This window comes from Oncorhynchus nerka, linkage group LG20 (genome assembly GCF_034236695.1).
Source record: "Oncorhynchus nerka isolate Pitt River linkage group LG20, Oner_Uvic_2.0, whole genome shotgun sequence".
NCBI lineage: Eukaryota > Metazoa > Chordata > Actinopteri > Salmoniformes > Salmonidae > Oncorhynchus > Oncorhynchus nerka.
Genome location: NC_088415.1, coordinates 51,461,376 through 51,483,566, shown reverse-complemented (window position 1 = coordinate 51,483,566; position 22,191 = coordinate 51,461,376). Strand labels below are relative to the sequence as shown.

Below are 22,191 nucleotides of genomic sequence, written 5' to 3'. Positions count from 1 at the left end.
CAGCTCAGCATTTAACACCATAGTGCCCTCCAAGCTCGTCATCAAGCTCGAGACCCTGGGTCTCGACCCCGCCCTGTGCAACTGGGTACTGGACTTCCTGACGGGCCGCCCCCAGGTGGTGAGGGTAGGCAACAACATTTCCACGCCGCTGATCCTCAACACTGGGGCCCCACAAGGGTGCGTTCTGAGCCCTCTCCTGTACTCCCTGTTCACCCATGACTGCGTGGCCACGCACGCCTGCAACTCAATCATCAAGTTTGCGGACGACACAACAGTGGTAGGCTTGATTACCAACAACGATGAGACGGCCTACAGGGAGGAGGTGAGGGCCCTCGGAGTGTGGTGTCAGGAAAATAACCTCACACTCAACGTCAACAAAACTAAGGAGATGATTGTGGACTTCAGGAAACAGCAGAGGGAACACCCCCCTATCCACATCGATGGGACAGTAGTGGAGAGGGTAGTAAGTTTTAAGTTCCTCGGCGTACACATCACAGACAAACTGAATTGGTCCACCCACACAGACAGCATCGTGAAGAAGGCGCAGCAGCGCCTCTTCAACCTCAGGAGGCTGAAGAAATTCGGCTTGTCACCAAAAGCACTCACAAACTTCTACAGATGCACAATCGAGAGCATCCTGTCAGGCTGTATCACCGCCTGGTACGGCAACTGCTCCATCCACAACCGGAAGGCTCTCCAGAGGGTAGTGAGGTCTGCACAACGCATCACCGGGGGCAAACTACCTGCCCTCCAGGACACCTACACCACCCGATGTCACAGGAAGGCCATAAAGATCATCAAGGACAACAACCACCCGAGCCACTGCCTGTTCACCCCGCTATCATCCAGAAGGCGAGGTCAGTACAGGTGCATCAAAGCTGGGACCGAGAGACTGAAAAACAGCTTCTATCTCAAGGCCATCAGACTGTTAAACAGCCACCACTAACATTGAGTGGCTGCTGCCAACACACTGACTCAACTCCAGCCACTTTAATAATGGGAAATGATGTAAAATATATCACTAGCCACTTTAAACAATGCTACCTAATATAATGTTTACATACCCTACATTATTCATCTCATATGTATATGTATATACTGTACTCTATATCATCTACTGCATCTTTATGTAATACATGTATCACTAGCCACTTTAACTATGCCACTTTGTTTACATACTCATCTCATATGTATATACTGCACTCAATACCATCTACTGTATCTTGCCTATGCCGCTCTGTACCATCACTCACTCATATATCTTTATGTACATATTCTTACCCCCTTACACTTGTGTCTATAAGGTAGTCGTTTTGGAATTGTTAGCTAGATTACTTGTTGGTTATTACTGCATTGTCGGAACTAGAAGCACAAGCATTTCGCTACCCTCGCATTAACATCTGCTAACCATGTGTATGTGACAAATTAAAATTTGATCTGATTTGATATGTTTTTTTGATATTGTTTGTATTTTAGAAATGTTTTCTAGCTTTCGTTTCTGTAAGTTCAGTAACCTCGTGGCACTGGCAGTGGTTCATTTGAAGTGGAAGATCAGCTCAGTGTGGTTTAGTGAATGCATTGCTCTGTATTTCTACCTATGTGTGCTAGTTAAATTAAAAGTTTTAAGCTGTGAATAGGGCGGTGTGAATGAGTTAGATAGGATTTTGGTCCAAATAAATTTCCACGTTTTTTGATGTATGATGTATACGTGAGTGGTTATTTTATTTATGCAATTATTATTTTTGATACCAAAAGAAAAAGGAAAATACTAAAGATATATTTTGAAAATATGTTTAATTAATTCTTAGTGAAGCTGTCCACGAATCAGACACCTTATTTCCAGTCTCATCGTTGCTCCTATTTTACAGGATACTATTATCTGCTGACTTTGTCCTAAACCGGGATCTGTTACAGATTTTTGGGCGCTCGTCTGGGACCGGCATCACCTGCTGGAGGATGCCAATCCAGTGAATCTAATATTTGGGACTGCGTTTGACCCTCGTGAGGGATAGAGGAAGAGGTTGCCATGTCGAGCAGTGAGAGGAAGAGCATGGTGAGGGACATCAGGAAGAGCCTGCATATACGCTGTCGGCGGAGGAAGTCTTCAAGGTCGTCAAGACCGTTGGTCCGGTACCTGATAAAGATCAGTCAGGCTTTGCAAAATAAACATTGACGCCGACACCTTGTCTCTCTTGCCTCTTGACATAAACAAATATGTGACTGAGGAGCTGTCACAGGATGCTGTCCTCCCCACCTGGGAAGTGAGCCAGGCTGCTCAGAAGAAGGACGTTGCCTGTGTTGCAGTCTTGAACCTAGCTTCTCAGGATGCTGACCAAGGATCACGTGGAGAACAATGAATGCTTACAAGGAAATTAATACATGAGTGGAGTAAACTTCCCTTGGGGATGGATTACTGTATCGAAGGACAAGTGAGAGACGACAGCTTGTTCTCTATGTTAAGTACAAACAAACTGTACTGAAGCATCTCCATGATGACATGGACCATGTTGGCACAGAACGAGTGCTCAACCTCGCGAGAGAATGATTTTACTGGCCTTTTATGAAAAGAGAGATCGAGAAATATGTCACAAGAAGATGACTATGTATAAAACAAAAGAAACCAGTTACCCTCATCTGATCTCCCATGGGAAGCATCACATCCTTCTTTAGACTAGTTGAGTATCTGGAGCATGATGATTGATTCTGCCTGCGGAGCTTTCCAGTGAGGGTCTGTGAGGAAAGCTGGTGGCGCATTTTGTGAAGCGTGAGGGAAATTCCCGTCTGACCAAAAGAGGGCGAGGACCTGCCCAGACCAGACCCTTACTGTGAGCTGCCCAGGAGGAGATGCATCATCTGCAAACAATTGAGGGACATGACTTATGAATTTCATTAAGTAAATTTAAATGAATTTGTGTAAAAAGAAAACAAATGATTAAACCAATCAAATGAAGCCGAGTAATGCATTAAAAGGTACCCATAGTCTTATAGGAGAAGGCTATTCACTAGTCTTATGAAAAGACCTGAGGGAAGGTGTAACGGTACCATGAAAAGCCCCGCTGACAACTGTCTGTAGGCATTTATAAGAGAAGTGTCTATGTGGTCTGCAGCCACTACTAATAGCATGTGGCGTTATTATATATGTATGTGAAATATACAAATGGTGCATAGGAAGTAACGAAGATTACAGAGTGTGTTTGGGAATAGTACTATGTGAATGAAGATAATTAAAGTTGTGTGAGTGTGGAAAGGATTTGGATATTAAGCTGATTGAAGTTTGGATAATAAGAGGATTGAAATTTAGCTAATAAGAGTATTGAAATGTAGCTATTAAGTACTGAGTGAATGAGAGCTGTCGGGGGACTAGCTCCTGTGTGAAAGAGGTCTGAATGAATACCCCAACCAGTTCTGTGTGAGTTGACTTTTTCAGTTCTGTGTGAGCTGACTTTTTCAATCTATAACATTATCTACGGTTCTGTTACCTAGGGGTTCCATCCACCACCACCCATCATAGTCTGGGACTACTAGCACGAGGTGTTATTGAGCATGGGGTGTTTAATATGTATGGGAAGTAGCGGCAAGAGAACCGTTGAAGATACATATGGTGCATAGGATGTAATGATAGAAAAGTCTACGTGGTCTGAAACACTGATAATAGCATGAGGTGTTATTGCTATTGAAGGCATTTACGAATCGTTGAAGATGCACATGGGGTGGTGTGGATGTAAAAACTTAAAAAAAAAAAAAAAAGTCCACCACTGCCCTTCGGATCTACAGGTCGAGGATAACATGTCTAAGGATCGCATTTGAGGGTAACATGTCTCAGAGGATAACATGTCTCATTGGTAATGAGGCTAACATGATAACACATCTCATTATTAACGAGAACAACATGTCTCAGAGGGTAACAAGTCTCATTAGAGATAACAAGAATAGCATGTCTGATCAGTGGAGTTGGATGGTATAATGTTATTATGTATGTGGAGATATGAAAGGAGAAAGTTCTATTCTTGAATATGCTGTTATACTAGAGATAAAGTAACATATGAAGAGAATAATGGGTTACTATAGATAAAGTAATATATGAAGAATATAATGGGTTACTAGAGATCTGATTAAGAAAAACAATAATAATATACAACTTGCACACCCACATGTACCAAGAGGTACGTAAGTGGTGTAAAAAGTATTACGAGAAATTAATGTATAATGGGTTATTAGAGTTTAACTTGCTAGGTAGAGACTTCGTATGGACAGAGCACGCCATCTATAGGGACTGGTAGACAGTGCCAAGTTGTGAAAGTTGATCCCAGAAAGAGACTAGTCTCGAGAGCCACCTTTAAAACGGAAGCTCCCTTCAAAGTTTCTCTTCCCTTCTGAATTGGCCTATGTATTTTATAAATTCAGTGCATTGCATGTTAATCTTAAAATAGACATTTCAATTTGAAGTAGAAAGTGCATATCCAACAGAAATTGGTAATAAATATTAAGAGTAACATTGTAAGGGTAGACTGAAAGGAAAACAATACCTTCCAATACAGAGAAAGTTTTTTTTTGTGTGTGTGTGTTTAAAAACCTTGCAATAAGGGTGAAAGCAGAACATAGTTTGAGAGTGATCCGTGTGTGTTAGCAGTAGTGATTTGGAGGGTCTTGAGAGTCCTAGTTGAAGGAAACAGACATGGAGACTAGTGAAAGGAACACAGTGAATGATAATATTAGTTGCTTTCTGATAGCACTCTAATAATGCAATATCAGCCCAAGAGGCATCTCTTATAGCCATGAAAACCAACACAGACAGTTGGAGGAACTGAGGAGAGAAAATCAAAGTGAAGTTTGTAGGGGTTTAAAAATGATTTTGATTCATCCTGTTTTGATCATATAGGCCCTGTAAAAAGATTGCCTGGGACCCCGTTGTGAACCCCCAGGTGTCCCCTGACCTATACTGTAGTTCTATAGACTTAGATACTGTAGAACATCCCTACCCTGCCCGCCTGTGGGGGAAAACAACCTATGTTTAGGCCTACCTAGGTTACCCCATTGTATCACAGCACCTTTTTCAAATGCAATTTTCTTGTTGTCTGCTTGTATTATCAAATTACAAAACTAAATTTAAGAGAAGTACAAAATGTCTTTCAACATTGCCTGCTCCCTAGAGTTCTCACTACTTAGAAAAAGGTAATATTGTTGGCAGGGGCGCAACTTTGGTTTTTACAAGTGGGGGGATATAATTATTTTTTCATCCGGTCAGATAAACACTCCAAACAGCATGGTCCTAAAACACACCATTGCCTCGTTTTGCATCACATTCCAATGATAAAACTGGAGGGGACAAAAATGCAATTTCAGAATGTGGGGGGGACATGTCCCCCGTCCCCAGTGAAATTTCTGCCCCTGATTGCAGGGCTTCCCTGATGCCCCTTTTCATGACTATGCTAGCAGCGACTTGAGTTAGTGCTAGTTAGTTACCGACCGGACCATTAAGCTAGCCAAGACCAACAACACAAACAAACAGACTACATAACTACAAGTAGTGAGTGGAGTTACAAACTGACTGTACTAAACAAGTTAAATGTCTTACATGTAAGTAAATGTTTTCCACACACATAACTACCCCCATTTCCCACACCGAATAGCCTGAAGAGCCCACCTAGGGAGTATTGCAAAACGTAGGTAGGGATTTTTGACCTGGCTACATATATATTGAACACATCTTTTTGGAACGTCAGTGCCAAGTTGTGAAAGTTATTCTGTATAACAAAAAAATAGGCGGTGAAGTTGCCTCTTTTACAAAGGTGGTCAATAATAAAGAATGTTTGTTGTTTACCATGTAAAGATAGGATCATTTATTTTGGTCCAAAAACGCATAAACCTAGTAGTATGAAGGATATGAAGAATCAGTGTACAAATATGATTATATGTCAAAGGATGATATGTTAAATGTGTATCTTAACAAATGACTCAAATACAAATGTGATCTAGATAGAAGATGTGGCTATAGAAGATTGTCGAAGTCACTCTTAGCTGTAAAACAGAATCCTTGGGAAGGGTACTCAAGCCTGCTCTATAGCGGTATTGTTTGTTTGACCCTTTGTAGTTCAGAGCTTGGGAGGCCATGATCCATGTAAATAGCATCCCCTTCTAACAGTGTCTGTGCCATTGTGTGTTCAAGCTTACACTTTCCCTGCCTAGTGGCTACTAGTTTGCCACTACCATGTAAAATACCGTTATTAGAGGCATTACTGTATTATAAGGTGGGACCAGACAAGAAGGAAGGAAGGAGAGAGAGTAATTTGTCTTGTTTTTTTGTATGTTCAATCTGTAACATAGACATGTCGACCACGGAGTCATAATTATTAAGGAGTCAGTAAGGATAACATTTACATTTAAGTCATTTAGCAGACGCTCTTATCCAGAGCGACTTACAAATTGGTGCATTCACCTTATGACATCCAGTGGAACAGTAGTGCATCTAAATCTTTTAAGGGGGGGTGAGAGGGATTACTTTATCCTATCCTAGGTATTCCTTAAAGAGAAGTAGTCATTAAGTGATCAAAAGTTAGATATTGATGACAATGAAAGCTTCTTGCCCATGCAGGGCCCCAGATATGGTTAGTGTGACCATGATTGATTGACTAAAGAGTCAGTCCCTGATTCAAAGAGAAGTTTGAAATGCAGGTCCGATGTGTGATGTCACCAAGGAAGGCCAAAACTCCCACCAAAGCAGGCTGATATTTCAGGCGGTCTTTTCAAACAGCTCTTACACTAAAAGGTCATTATAATCATTTTCACAATTTCATAATATTATTCCAACCTCATAGTGTGGAAATATATACTGAACAAAAATATAAATGCAACATGTAAAGTGTTGGTCCCATGTTACATGAGCTGAAATGAAAGATCCCAGAAATGTTCCATATGCACAAAATTATTTCGCTCAAATTTTGTGCACATATTTGTTTGAATCCCTCAAGATAATCCCTCCACCTGACAGGTGGCTGATTAAGGAGGCTGATTAAACAGCATGATTAAACAGCATGATCATTACACAGGTGCATCTTGTGATGTGGACAAAAAAAAGGTCACTCAACAATGTGCAGTGTCACACAATGCCATAGATGTCAAAAGTTTTTGGGGAGCGTACAATTGGCATGCTGACTGCAGGAATGTCCACCAGAGGGGTTGCAGAGAATTGAATGTTCATTTCTCTACCACAAGCTGCCGCCAACGTTGTTTTAGAGAATCTGGCACTACATCCAACCAGCCTCACAACCACAGACCATGTGTAACCACGCCAGCCCAGGACCTCCACTTCTGGCTTCTTCACATGCAGGATCGTCTGAGACCAGCCATCGGACAGCTGATGAAACTGTTGGTTTGCACAACCGAAGAATTTCTGCACAAACTGTCAGAAACCGTCTCAGGAATCTCATCTGCGTGCTTGTTGTCCTCGCCAGGGTCTTGACCTGACTGCAGTTTGGCGTCGTAACCGACTTCAGTGGGCAAATGTTCACCTTCGATGGCCAATAGCACGCTGGAGAAGTGTGCTCTTCAACTGTACCGGGCAGATGGTATGGTGTCCGGGTATGGCCTCGTGTGTGAGCTGTTTGCTGATGTCACTGTTGTGAACAGAGTGCCTCATGGTGGCGGTGGGGTTGTGGTATGGGCAGGCATAAGCTACGGACAATGAACACAATTGCATTTTATCGATGGCAATTTGAATGCACAGAGATACAGTGACGAGATCCTGAGGTCATTGTTGTGCCATTCATCTGCCGCCATCACCTCATGTTTTAGCATGGTAATGCACAGCCCCATGTCACAAGGATCTGAACACAATTCCTGCAAGCTGAAAATGTCCCAGGTCTTCCATGATCTACATACTCACCAGACATGTCACCCATTGAGCATGTTTGGTGTGACGACCCTCCCACTCTGTCTGCCGTATTCTGTCTTTGTTCTTGTTTCCTTATTAGGATGCCGGTGGGCGGAGTTGGGAGGGTCGTCAGCTACATGGGAAACACCTGGGCCAGGTGTCTCCCAGGATAAATAGACCTCTTCCACATTCATGGAGGAGACTCTCTCCATGCAGACACCTTTGTAGATTGTGTTGTGGTTCTTGGTGGCCTTTTGTTTGTTTGCTTTGGCACCTTTCAACACCCTGCATTATCACATTCATGCATGCAAAACACTCACTTACACTACTGATTACTGATTACACACACCATTGTATATTATACTTAGTTGCTTTAGTTAATAAATATATATTTTGCTACTCCTTATCTCCACGTTGTCTCCCTTTGTTACGGGCTTTGAGCCGGTTCGTGACAAGTGGGGGCTCGTCCGGGATCTTTGAACTATTGGTTTGGGAGACCGTGGAGGTACGTGTTTGGTTTGAATATTGTGTTTGAGTGTGATCGGCCCAGTATTGGTTGCCTTTGTTGTTTGGTTTGTGTGCTGCGTTGGAGAGACTATAATGGTTAGTTTCCAGGCCCTGCCTAGCCTGAACTCTTGTTCTACTTTCTGTTGGGACGTCAGTCTGAGGTGAGTAATCTGCTGTGTACCTCGGTGGGAGATTTGGGTAGGGTAGTGGAACTTGCTACCCGGAGCTATAGCCTTTTTCCCCTGATAGGTTTAGCGACGTGTTTCATTTTTTGGAATATGTTGGGCATGGTTAATGTTTGTTATTTTTGTGTGGTGTCTGTGGACTGAGCAGTTGTCTCGGGGCACATCCGTGGCTTGGTGGAATTTGCCAGCATGCTGGGGAGTTCTATTTCCTTGCCAGCGGGATACAGTGCGTAAATTCCCACCGCAAATCTGCACGAAGACTAGGGTTGAGTTATTGTAGGTTTGGGGAAGCTCCGTATCTCATCTCTCTTCTGTGGTGCTCAGGGTGATTGTCAATTCTCGGGTTGTGGTCTGGTGTGCTCAGCAGAAGGGAAGAGCGAGAATTTTTTTTTGTGTGATTATGGAGTCTTATGTAGATAAGTTCATTCGCTCTCCATCAGAGGAATTGTTAGATTTAGGTACGAAAGAACAGCTGTTAAAGGTCGCGGAACACTACAAGGTTGAGATTAGTGATAAACGTCTAAAGAATTCTATTAGGTTGATATTGAAGGCCAATCTGATGGAGAGTGGTATTCTTGAAGTTACCACCGGGCCAGCCTCTGCTGAGGATTTGTCGTCTCCCCATAACGTTACAATGGCCATTCCATAGGTTAGTCCTAGTAGCCTTCTTTTTGAACAGCAGAAAGAACTGCTTTTGTTACAGCTGGAGCATGATCGTGAGAAGAGAGAGCATGATCGGGAGCATGATCGTGAGAAGCTAGAGCATGATCGTGTAAAATATGAAAAGGAATTGGCATTTAAACAAGAAATGGAGCGTGCTAAAATCAAGTTGCAACAAGAACGTATAGAGTTGGTTAGGGAAGGAAAGATCTCAGGGGAGAGTTTGTTTTGGGAAGGTGACCCAGATTTACCTAGGGGTAGTTCCGCTTTTGGTCCTGCCCCAGAGACATTTGATATTGTTGGGAACTTACGGTTATTGCCTCGGTTTAATGAAAGGGACCCCGAGACATTCTTTTCGTTGTTTGAGCGGGTTGCTGACGCTAAGAGTTGGCCTGATTCTGACCGCACTTTAATGTTGCAGTGTGTGCTGACTGGTAAAGCGCAGGAAGCATATTCAGCTCTTAGTGTACACGACAGTGCCAGTTATGATAAAGTTAAAACAGCTGTGTTACAGATTTATGAATTGGTCCCTGAGGCTTACCTCCAACGATTTAGAACTTTAAAAAGGGATGATAACCAGACTCATGTTGAGTTTGCGCGACAGTTATCTTTACAGTTTAATCGCTGGTGTTCCGCCTCTGCAGTTGTGACTTTCCAAGGGCTGTGTGATCTGATTATGTTAGAGCAATTTAAGGACACAATTCCTGATCGTATTGCCACGTATATTAATGAACAGAAAGTAAAGAATGTTGCCGAAGCTGCGGTTTTGGCGGACGAGTATGTGTTGACTCACAAAAGTGTCTTTGCAGAGCCCCGTATTCGGAAAGAGTGGGGGCGTTCGGATAGATTTGGGCTTCGCTCACCGAGATACTTTGGTTCTCCGGCAGAGTTCTATTCAACTAGGGTTGAACCTGACTCCCATGGTAAAGCTGACTTTGGGCAGGAGTGTCACTACTGTCAAGGTTCAGGTCATTGGAAAAACGAATGTCCACTTCTCAGGTCAAAGGGTGCTTACGCTAAATCTAAGCCTACTGCGTTAGCTGCACCTGTTCCACATCAGTTCATTCATGACTCATTTCCTCAGGCCCAGGAGAATGTGAAAGTCCATATTGATCCAGACTATTTACCTTTCATTACGGAAGGTTTTGTGTCTATGTTAGGAAGTAAAGACCTAGTGCCAGTGAAGATCCTGAGAGACACAGGTGCCTCTGAATCATTTGTGTTGGAGTCTGTGTTACCCTTTTCTGCTGAGACTGATTCGGGGAATAGTGTTCTAATTAGGGGAATAGGTGTGAACACATAACCCCTCGTCAATTTGGGACGCAGAGGCTGTGTCAATTTGGGACGCAGAGGCCTGTGTCAATTTGGGACGCAGAGGCTTGTGTCAATTTGGGACTCAGAGGCTTGTGTCAATTTGGGACGCAGAGGCCTGTGTCAATTTGGGACGCGGGAGGCCTGTGTCGATTTGGGACGCGGGAGGCCTGTGTTTGGGACAATTTGGGACGCGGGAGGCCTGTGTCAATTTGGGACGCGGAGGCCTGTGTCGATTTGGGACCTGCGGGAGGCCTGTGTCGATTTGGGAGGCCTGTGTCGATTTGGGAGGCCTGTGTCGATTTGGGACGCGGGAGGCTGGTATTTGTTGTGGTATGTTGTTCCGGGGTCCTTGTTGGTCCCCGGTTTTATGGGGGAAATGTGACGACCCTCCCACTCTGTCTGCCGTATTCTGTCTTTGTTCTTGTTTCCTTATTAGGATGCCGGTGGGCGGAGTTGGGAGGGTCGTCAGCTACATGGGAAACACCTGGGCCAGGTGTCTCCCAGGATAAATAGGCCTCTTCCACATTCATGGAGGAGACTCTCTCCATGCAGACACCTTTGTAGATTGTGTTGTGGTTCTTGGTGGCCTTTTGTTTGTTTGCTTTGGCACCTTTCAACACCCTGCATTATCACATTCATGCATGCAAAACACTCACTTACACTACTGATTACTGATTACACACACCATTGTATATTATACTTAGTTACTTTAGTTAATAAATATATATTTTGCTACTCCTTATCTCCACGTTGTCTCCCTTTGTTACGGGCTTTGAGCCGGTTCGTGACATTGGGATGCTGTGGATTGATATGTACAACAGCGTGTTCCAGTTCCCGCCAATATCCAACAACTTCACACAGCCATTGAAGAGGAGTGGGACAACATTCCACAGGCCAAGGAGATGTGTCATGCTGCATGAGGCAAATGGTCACACCAGATACTGACTGGTTTTCTGATCCTCGTCCCTACCTTTTTAAAAGATATCTGTGACCAACAGATGCATATCTGTATTCCCAGTCATGTGAAATCCATAGATTAGGGTCTAATGACTTCATTTCAATTGACTGATTTCCTTATGAACTGTAACTTAGTAAATTCTTTGAAATTGTTGCATTTTGCGTTTATATTTTTGTTCAGTGTATATAAACCACAGGGAAACCAAGCTGCTTACCTATTGCAAATTCAGATTTTCAGGGAAATCACGTTGTCGTATGTACTGGGCCAGCAGTAGAATATTGTTATTTCAGTTTCTCTAGACTCCTGCAAAGTTGGAGTCTTTATTTGGTAGCCTATTTATATTATAAATTGGATCTTGGACTCTCACTAGAGGAACTGCCACTATTCTCGACGGGAGAAGGAAGAGGAGGAGCAAGGCCACTGTAATTGCAGGGCCCTGGAAGTGAGGTCTCTGTCGGGACTGGGAGCTTGCTGGTGGTGGCTGCATAAGTAGGCCTACTAGCTTCCAATTGCGATGGTGTTTGGTCAGTCAAGGATGAGGTGATAGCTTTGCTGATGTGGTTACCTTCAGTCAATTTACACGAGCTTGATCAGATAAAGCTTTTTTACTATGTTTTTGTGCACCACTTGGTCTTGCCTTTTGTTAATCCATCTTGAACAATCCACTCACTCTCCATCGGAGTCGACCTGATTCATCTAACTTTTTTGAACGTGATAGCCATTAGGTGAGGAGGCCGATGCAGGCGGCGACGCTGAGAAGTAAGGTGTCTGTCTGTCTGACTCAGCTACTACCAATGTAGATTGGACCGCTACATGTGGAAATTAAAAAGGAGGTTTACTGTAAAAATGATTTATTTATAACATTTTAACATATAAGGTTTGGACACACCTACTCATTCAAGGGGTTTTCTTTATTTGTACTATTTTCTACATTATGGAATAGTAGTAAAAACATCAAAACTATGAAATAACACATATGGTGTAGTTCATATCATGTAGTTACCAAAAAAGTGTTTAAAAAAAATCTAAATATATTTGACATTCTTCAAAGTAGCCACCCTTTGCCTTGATGACAGCTCATGAACCTGGTTGAGAGAATGCCAAGAGTGTGCAAAGCTGTCATCATGGCAAAGGGTGGCTACTTTGAAGAATCTAAAATCTAAAATATATTTGGATTTGTTTAACACTTTTTGGGTTATTACATGATTCCATATGTGTTATTTCATAGTTTTGATGTTTTCACTACTATTATTCTACAATGTAGAAAATAGTAAAAATAAGGAAAAACCCTTGAAAGAGCAGGTGTGTCAAAACTTTTGACTGGTACTGTAGGTGAGAGATGAAGGGCACATGGGCACCCAGAGCTCATAGGTCTCCCGCCTCGCGGAGGCTGCGGTGGATTCCGCTTCGCCAACGCCCGGTGTTCAGTAGCACGAGGTGCCGCATAGTAACCACCGCTTCCCATTAATTTTCAGTGGCGTAGAGGGCAGGGAACCTTTGGGTGGTGCGAACGTGGCGTGGGAGGCGGTGAAAAATATAAACTTTCTCAACTTTATGCAAATCACCAGCGGAGACCGCTGGGCGATGACCAATCATATCGAGTAGTTCCCATGACGAATTTGACACTATGCGACCCAAGGCTGGAGATTTTCTTCAACAAAGGTGGCTGACAAAAATACTAGGATGAAAGCAAACGTGATAACATCATAACGAATCATGCAAAAAAATGTACAGTTGAGAGAAATATGTTAGTTAATGTAGAGACAAACAATAATGCATTTTTTTTTGTCAAAGTTCATTTACGAAAATCGCGATTTAGCAAGCTAGCTGACTAGCTTTATGGGTGTTGTGACATGAGAATGAAATTGTAATTCTGGTTGTTTTAGGGACTCCTGAAACAACCAGCAAACTAGGCTGTCATCTTGTGAAACAGTGGATGTAAAGAATCTAGCTAGCTAAATCATTTACTGCAAATTGAATGTACAATTTTGTAGGCTTGCCTTGCTGATATTCGCCATGCAATGCAGATAGATGAAGTAACGTAGCTAGCTAACTATGTTATTGCTTATTGTGCAGTGGAGAATAAAAAATACCTTTATGCTTGTGGATGTGTAGCTAGCTATGTTGCCGATCTGTGTCTAAAGCGTTTGGTATACATATTAGTTCAGAACCTAGCTATGAACCTCAGCTGCCATAGCCAGTTGTCAACTTCAAAACAGTGTGAATGACATTAATGAAGCCTATGCATTGCGTAGAAAAAAATATAACTCTGTGTCAAGGATGCAAGTCGTATATACATGTAGTTATTACCATGCATGAGATCCCCACATTGTAGCCTGTACATTTAATATATTCACTGATCATGTACTCTACTTTTGAAAATAGAGGTGCAGTTCAGGTGTGAATGTCTTTGAGATTGTTTTTCAGTCATATCCAATACCAGGAGTGTCAAATTCCAGTCTTTGAATAATGCTGAGTCTGCATGTATGTATTACAGTCATACACTTCAACAGTGTTTAACAATCTTGGTCCTGGGACATCAACGATTACACATTGTAACTATGCAATAGTCTAGAAACATGATTTAACTAGTTAAAGGCTGATTTGTAATTAATATATGCAGAAATAGAATTTTAAAAAACAGTACACTACACTTCCTATGCATCATGCAAATACTCTAAAACCGGTTCATCTCAATATCTAATTTTCTTTATCTGTATTGATCTGATAAAAACAGAATAGCTATAATATTTCATCAAATGAGAGACTTATTTTCAACCCTTAGAGCATGTAAAATGCTTTAATGAAAGAAGTTCTTTATCCAAGTGTTATAAATACATAATACATGCATTATAAATATTACAATTGTAATATTATAAATACAAGTTCAATCTGTTGTGCATTATAAAAGCAGAGGAAGAAAGAGGGGGTGGCGAGAGAGGTGTAAAAGACAAAGGGAAAGAGGTAAGAACATAGGAGCAGGGAAGGTAGCATATGATTAATGAATCACAGTGCTACTCTAATATTCTCTCAGTTCATCACATAATACTGTCCCTAGTGGTGTCTCCTAACCAGCCTTGGGCTCCTAGTCGGCCCGATGGTTACATACATCTTAAGAGCGGGTGAGGTGGCAATGATGGGACTGGGGGTTGGCATCCTCTCTCACATCAAAACATACATGCAGACAAGAGACAGATGGAGAAAGAGAGAGCATGTTAAAACCTTGTGTTTTTTCTTTATTCTAACACTGTAAGTCATCAATCATCAGGAGGTGAAATGCAAAACTTACCTTGGATCATTAATTCTGGGACTACTGTATCTCTATCTGTATTTCAATGTAAAGCATCTCGTTAATAATACTTCCTGTTGACCCGACCAAGTGACCTCTTACCTCTGATCATGCTGTGCCCTCTATGTAGCCAGTTTAAATGCGGGAGGGGTTCACCGACAAAGCTGATATAACCTAGAGGATTTAGGGAGAAGGGGAGAGAGGGATGAAGTGAAGGAGAGAGACATATTGAGAAAATAAGGTAGTTAAAGAGACCGTGTTCAACAGGAATCTGCATGTGTGGCCTCACCTGGTATCCACACTAAGTGGCTACAGAGTACTTTATGCTGAAAAACATGCAGACACACGAGGACAAACAATATAGCGTAGTTATAGAAATAATGAAGTGTCTTACTATTCTCCATGGTTGTCCTTCTTGCCTATTCTTTGAAGGTGGAAGGAGCCACAGTTATACACCTGAGCCTGCTTACTGCACAACACAATCCATCAATCAGATTGACACATGAGTATGTGGGTTATAGGGTGTCTAATTGTTTAAAAAAAATCTATATGGGTGACTTAAAATAGCCTGTTTTGTTTTGTACAGACATCACACCCTTACCTAAACAGCACCCTCTCCTGAGAAGAGAAACTGGGAATTGAATAACTGCAGTTGACATAGCTTGAAGAATATTCTTATTGCAATGTGGATGGCTCTTACGAGGCTTTGGTTGTGCATAGTGAAAGTGAAGGGCGCCAAATTCAAAACAACAGAAATCCCATAATTAAAATTCCTCAAACATACAAGTACTGTATTTTACACCATTTTAAAGATACACTTCTTGTTAATCCTACCACAGTGTCCGATTTCAAAAAGGCTTTACGAAGAAAGCAAACCAAACGATTATGTTAGGTCAGAGCCAAGTCACAGAAAAACACAGAAAACACATGTTTTGTTCGATAAAGATCATATTTATATAAAAAAATCTCAGTATACATTGGCGCGTTACGTTCAGTAGTTCTAAAACATCCGGTGATTTTGCAGAGAGCCACATCAATTTACAGAAATACTCGTAATAAACATTGATAAAAGATACAACTATTATGCACAGAATTATAGATACACTTCTCGTTAATGCAACCGCTGTGTCAGATTTCAAAAAAGCTTTACCGAAAAAGCACACCATGCAATAATCTGAGTACGGCGCTCAAAACAACCCAAAACATCCACCATGTTGTGTAGTCAACAGAAGTCAGAAATAGCATTATAAATATTCACTTACCTTTGATGATCTTCATCAGAATGCACTCCCAGGAATCCCAGTTCCACAATAAATGTTTTTTTGTTCGATAATGTCCATCATTTATGTCCAAATACCTCCTTTTTGTTCTCACGTTTAGCCCAGTAATCCAAATTCATGACGCGCGATCACTAGGAGCAGACAAAAAGTCAAAAAGTTCCGTTACAGTCCGTAGAAACATGTCAAACGATGTATAGAATCAATCTTTAGGATGTTTTTAACATACATCTTCAATAATGTTCCAACCGGAGAATTCATTTGTCTTCAGAAATGCAATGGAACTCAAGCTAACTCTCACGTGATTGCGCGTGGCCAGCTCGTGGCTCTCTGCCAGACCTCTGACTCATTCCCCTCTCATTCCCTTCCCCACTTCACAGTAGAAGCATCAAACAAGGTTCTAAAGACTGTTGACATCTAGTGGAAGCCATAGGAAGTGCAATTTGACCCCATATACACTGTGCATTCGATAGGGAATGAGTTGAAAAACTACAAACCTCAGATTTCCCACTTCCTGGTTGGATTTTTTCTCAGGTTTTTGCCTGCCATATGAGTTCTGTTATACTCACAGGCATCATTCAAACAGTTTTAGAAACTTCAGTGTTTTCTATCCAAATCTACTAAAAATATGCATATATTAGGAACTGGGCCTGAGTAGCAGACAGTTTACTCTGGGCACCTTATTCATCCAAGCTACTCAATACTGCCCCCAACCATAACAAGTTAAAAGATGCTTTGGTTATGCATAGTGTAGTCTATGGTGTTGCCAAGGAACAGCACCTTCTTTGAAGAATAAGGAGGTGAAGATCTCCCACACGGATTGCCTTTCTTGCTGCGTTGTTGGACCCCATCCTTGAAACATCCTGCAGTGTAGCAGACTTCTCCTCTGGCACACGGCGGCAAGCTGCAGATCCCCTCCTGATCCTCGTGTCCATCCTCATGAAGTTTTTCAGGAAACAGGTAGCCTTCATATGCCTGAATTCCTCCAGGAGGCAGTCCCAGGTTGGTAACCCAACCTTGCAGTGCCTTAAATGGTAACTGTAGACAATTGTTTTGAAGGAAATCTCCAGTGACAAGGTATCTGTAGGAATATGGAAGATAATGTCATTATTAGACTTTTACATCACCAGGTCATTGTGGATTACTAAAGTATAATATCCCTTATAACAAATCTTGAATACATCAGAATGATAGATACATGTGCATGTGCAGCATGTGACAACAGCAGGATCATATCAAGGATAGCATCACAAATAAATACATAAATACCACTTGAAGCTTGATGATGAGTTGATCATTTGAATAAACTGTGCAGGTCTAAAAACAAAAATGTGCCCCTCTGAGTCTCCAGGACCAGGACTGGGGATTCAAACCACTGCTCTTCATTTGGACCTCTTCTGCAGACAGGCTTTCACAGCTCTCTGTATCTGAGGACAGAACATCTCACAATAAACAGACTTCATTATACTCAAATTAGACCACATAATACCTGCTGCCTCGCGTCACATTAACTGACGTCACGAAGCTGTCCTCGCGAGAGCAGTGGAGGAGAGCAATGAGGAGAGCGCGAGAGATGCGGCTTAGTGAGGGGAGCACTTCAACAGCAAGACAAATAGCTATATCACTGAAAAACGGACGGGTTCATTGTAATATGTTCTCGAAACGTTTTTGTATCTACTACTGGGATATTTAGCCTATGTTTTGATGCAGTCTACCTGTGTAGCCTACACCGGGGAGGTAACTGTAGCCACGCGAAACAGTGAAGAACAGGCGGCCGGTTGAGGACAGCCGGGGACTCTCACAGCTACTTTCAGAGATGTCCCTTCTCTGTGTCAGAGGTAAGAAGACATGCACACTATGTTTATACCATTAATGTTACATTTCATATTTATTTGATGTGGTTGTTATATATTGTAGGCTACCTGCAAGGAGCTATAGCCGATTCGGTACGCCAATACGCAATTACCATGGTAGCCTTTAATGTTATTTTAAGAACGCGGTCCTTTGCAGAGAACTAGCTACAGGCTACTTGAGATGATTTTTCTCAGGTGAAATACGTTTTTCTGATGACAGAGGTCCGTGTTTTTTTAAGGGTGTCTGGCAGCTTTCTATGGAAAGATGATTTGGCTATGTATGCTTGGAGGTGAAATAAAATTATGCCAATAGTCACAGCTCAGATTGAAGAAGCCGAATAGTATCCGGAAAGCTTAGGCTATATTGTATTAAGTTATAAGTAGACTATCAATGATTGTCTTATTCACAACGGACTGAGGAGCTGCTGTGCCTGTGTGTAACCTTATCTTGGACATTTAAACATGTAACGATCAAAATGTGGACATTATTTACTTTTTGCCAACCTTTTTAGCTGTGTCAAAACTAAAAGTATAAATCATATCAAAGTCCTTATATTATGCAAACCAGACACCATTTTCTTTAAAAACATTTTACATATTGCCAGGGGCACACTCATTCAGACATCATTCAATAAACGAAGCATATGTGCTTAGTGAATCCACCAGATCAGAGGCAGTAGTGATGACCAGAGATGTTTTGTTGATAAGTGCATGAATTGGACTATTGTCCAAGGAAAATGTATGGAGTAAAAGGTACAATATTTTCTTAAAGGAATGTAGTGAAGTAAAAATAAGTTGTCAAAAATATAAATAGTAAAGTACACATACCCACAAAAACTACTTCAGTAATACTTTAAAGTATGTTTTACTTAAGTACTTTACACCACTGGATACCTTAATATAAAATTACTGAAGTGAAAGTAACCCAGTGAAATACTACTTGAGTAAAAGTCTAAAAATATCAGATTTTAAATGTACTTAAGTACAGTGGTGAAAAAAGTACTCAATTGTCATACTAAAAGTGCAAAGTAAAAGTAAATGCTATACATCATTCCTTATAATTAGCATATCAGACTGCACCATTTCCTTTTTTTATTCCTTTTTTTGACAGCCAGGGCACACTCCAGCAACACATTTACAAAGGAAGCATTTATGTTTAGTGAGTCCACCAGAGCAGGCAGTAGGAATGACCCGGGACGTTCTATTGATAAGTGTGTGAATTTTTCCTTTTTCCTGTACTGCTAAGCATTCAAATTGTAACTCAGGAAAAAATGTATGGAGTAAAAAGTACATAATTTTCTCAAGGAATATAGTGAAGTAAAAGTAGGCAAAAATATAAATAGTAAAGGACAGATACCCCAAAAACTACTTAAGTAGTACTTTAAAGTATTTTTCCGAAAGTACTTTACACCACTGCATATGTGTACCTTAGGTCTGCAGCACTGCTGGTTTTCATCATTCCCCTCTACTCAGGGATGATTCAAACCTGGCACACTACCTGGTGACTGAGAGGTAAGTCTGGCAAATCAGTGACATAAAACGTCAATTAACAACCAGGAAGAAAAAAAGAAACCAGCAGTGCTGCTTCAGACCCTGAAGAAGTGAATTCCCGAAATCCCTGATGTACATCACTGGCCAGTACAAAGAATTAAGTAAAACCACAAGTCCAAATCCCTATCTCCATCCATGGCTAATTTAGGAAACAGCCCATTTTAACTAGCTAGCTAGCCACCAAACATTGGCAGTAGAATGGCCCTTCATAGGATGCCACCTTCCCAACAAGTCAGTGTGTCAAATTTCTGCCCTGCTAGAGCTGCCCCAGTCAACTGTAAGTGCTGTTATTATGAAATGGAAACATCTAGGAGCAACAGCCACAAAGTTGTAGGCCACACAAGCACATAGAACGGGACCGCCAAGTGCTGAAGCATGTACCACGTAAAAAATAGTCTGTCCTCGATTGCAACACTCACTACCGAGTTCCAAACTGCCTCTGGAAGCAACTTCAGCACAAGAACTCATGAAATGGGTTTCCATGGCCGAGTAGATGCACACAAGCTTAAGATCACTATGTGCAATGCTAAGCGTCGGCTGGAGTGGTGTAAAGCTCGCTGCCATTGGACTCTGGAGCAGTGGAAACGTGTTCTCTGGAGTGATGAATCACGCTTCACCATCTGGCACCGTCTTGGCATCAGTCATGGCATTTCTTAATGAGCAATCTTCAAAACGAGGCCAAATCAGGAAGTGCAGTCACACTTTACTTCGTCATTGGGGTCTGGTGGTGGCTGGGCCGCGTATTTCACATCTGACAGTTCAAGTGGTTTATGGTTTATCCCACTGGGATCCTCTCTAAAGTCCTATGGCAATCCTTTTAACTCCCCAATAAATCAAAGACAGTTATCAAACATAGGCCTGTTCAGATGAGATTGCTGTTGAATCTCTCTGACTCTACGCGTCCGTCTTCCCCACTCAATGTCCGAGTTAATGCGGGAAAAAGTGTAGTTGCACTAGGAGAGTGGCAAACGGCCAGGTGTCAAACCTGTGTCTTCAGATCTTTTAATTATTCATTTTTTAAACCTTTATTTAACTGAGCAAGTCAGTTAAGAACAAATTCTTATTTTCAATGATGGCCTAGTTGGACAGTGGGTTAACTGCCTTGTTCAGGGACAGAACGACAGATTTGTACCGTGTCAGCTCGGGGATTTGAACTTGCAACCCTCTGGTTACTAGTCCAACACTCTAAACACTAGGCTACCCTGCCGCCCAAGATCCACCAGACTCCAAGACTGTGGTAACCTAATGAGCTAATGGCAGTTATAGTAAGGGTTCTTAAGCCTAAAGCAACATTACTCATCACACAAGCGTAGTTCACTGGACCATCACGGTTACAAGAGCAATATGTAGAATGTCAAGCGTATGTGGTGCATATGAAGTTGAGTTCTAAGTAACGTTTTTTTATGGGATTCAACCAAATCAATCTGTGTAGCCTTTTCAGTCGTTCTGTTTTTACAGTCAATACATTTTTATCCTGCCATAAGAATACCATTAATACTGATTATGTTTTGGACACATGATGCAGATAGATACTGGCATAGGAGAAATAGTAGGTTACATGAATAATTGCATGAAAGCAAGCTGTATTTCAAGATTTACTTTATGTGTATGCATAAATAAACTAGTTAACTAGGGTCATTTCCATGTACAAATTCCCATGAGCACCAACATGGGAAGTTCATAGGAGCATATCAAAATGGGTGTCAAAACAAAAGCTAAGAGTCTATATTTTGGGGAAATGAAGGCAGGCACATTTTTCAACCATTTTCCATCTTAAAAAATGGACTTAAGTAATGGCTTTGATTTCTGCTTCAATAGAAGAAAACGTCAACTAGAAAAAGTCTCAAAAGTTATTAGAAATACTACATTTAAACACAGTGTTGAAGTTAAGACCCCTGCCAACTAATATCACCAGTAACACTTATTTAGTTTGAGAAATTATTTGCCTTCTCTAAGTTTAAGAAACATTGTCTTGTGCCTTGTAATTCCGTTATCAAAAACCCACATATCTTTAAGATATTTTCTCATTTCTCTCCCTCATGAGGAGGATAATGAAAGTTCACACAAGTAAAAGGTAGACCTTCCAATTAGTCTGGTGGTCAAAGCGAGAGTGTGAGAACAGTCTAGACAACCCCTCCTTCCTTCTCTCATCTCGCTCCAGCTAATCTTAACTCTCCCTTACTGACACCTAGCCAGAAGCACTCTCTATTTCCATTAACTGTAATCAGCACGGACCGACACCAGACATCCATGGACATTGAAAAGTAGTTGACATTTGGTCAGTCCACCCTTGCCTTGATTTCAACAACAACAGACATAGTTTTTTGTTGTTGTCCGGACTGGCCTTGATTTGGCCCAAACATAAACGTCCATGATTGGTGAACGGTGCAAATCTGGACCAATCGTAGATGTCTATGTTTCACAAGTTTGGACAGCACAGTACAGTAAAGAAAAGGAAAAATAGAGTAGAGTTCAGTCCAAATACAGTAGAGCACAGTATAATGTACTGTACTCAAGTGATAGTACCCGAGAAGCTGGTGTTTGGAGTATATACAGTACTGGCGCGGGCGTTGTTAGGCCCAAGACAAAGTCGAGGTTACTAACATAACTCAACTACAGCTCACTTACAGTCATGTCAAAAAGTGCAGCCAGAATAACAGCAAAGTAGCTGCATTTGTGTTTTTTTAAGTCTCAGAGCGAGTGAAGTTTGAAACGCTATACGCCGCA

General features: G+C 41.6%; 1 protein-coding gene across 1 annotated transcript in view; it reads left to right on the top strand.

Moving 5' to 3' along the window:
• Window positions 1-2,026: 2,026 nt before the first annotated feature.
• Window positions 2,027-22,191, top strand: part of LOC115124322 (protein unc-13 homolog A-like) — a 157,008-nt gene continuing 136,843 nt past the window's right edge. The window contains exons 1-2 of the mRNA XM_065006068.1: window positions 2,027-2,130; window positions 10,549-10,850. Coding sequence (XP_064862140.1) covers window positions 2,027-2,130; window positions 10,549-10,850 — 406 coding nt within the window. The remainder of the gene's footprint in view (window positions 2,131-10,548; window positions 10,851-22,191) is intronic.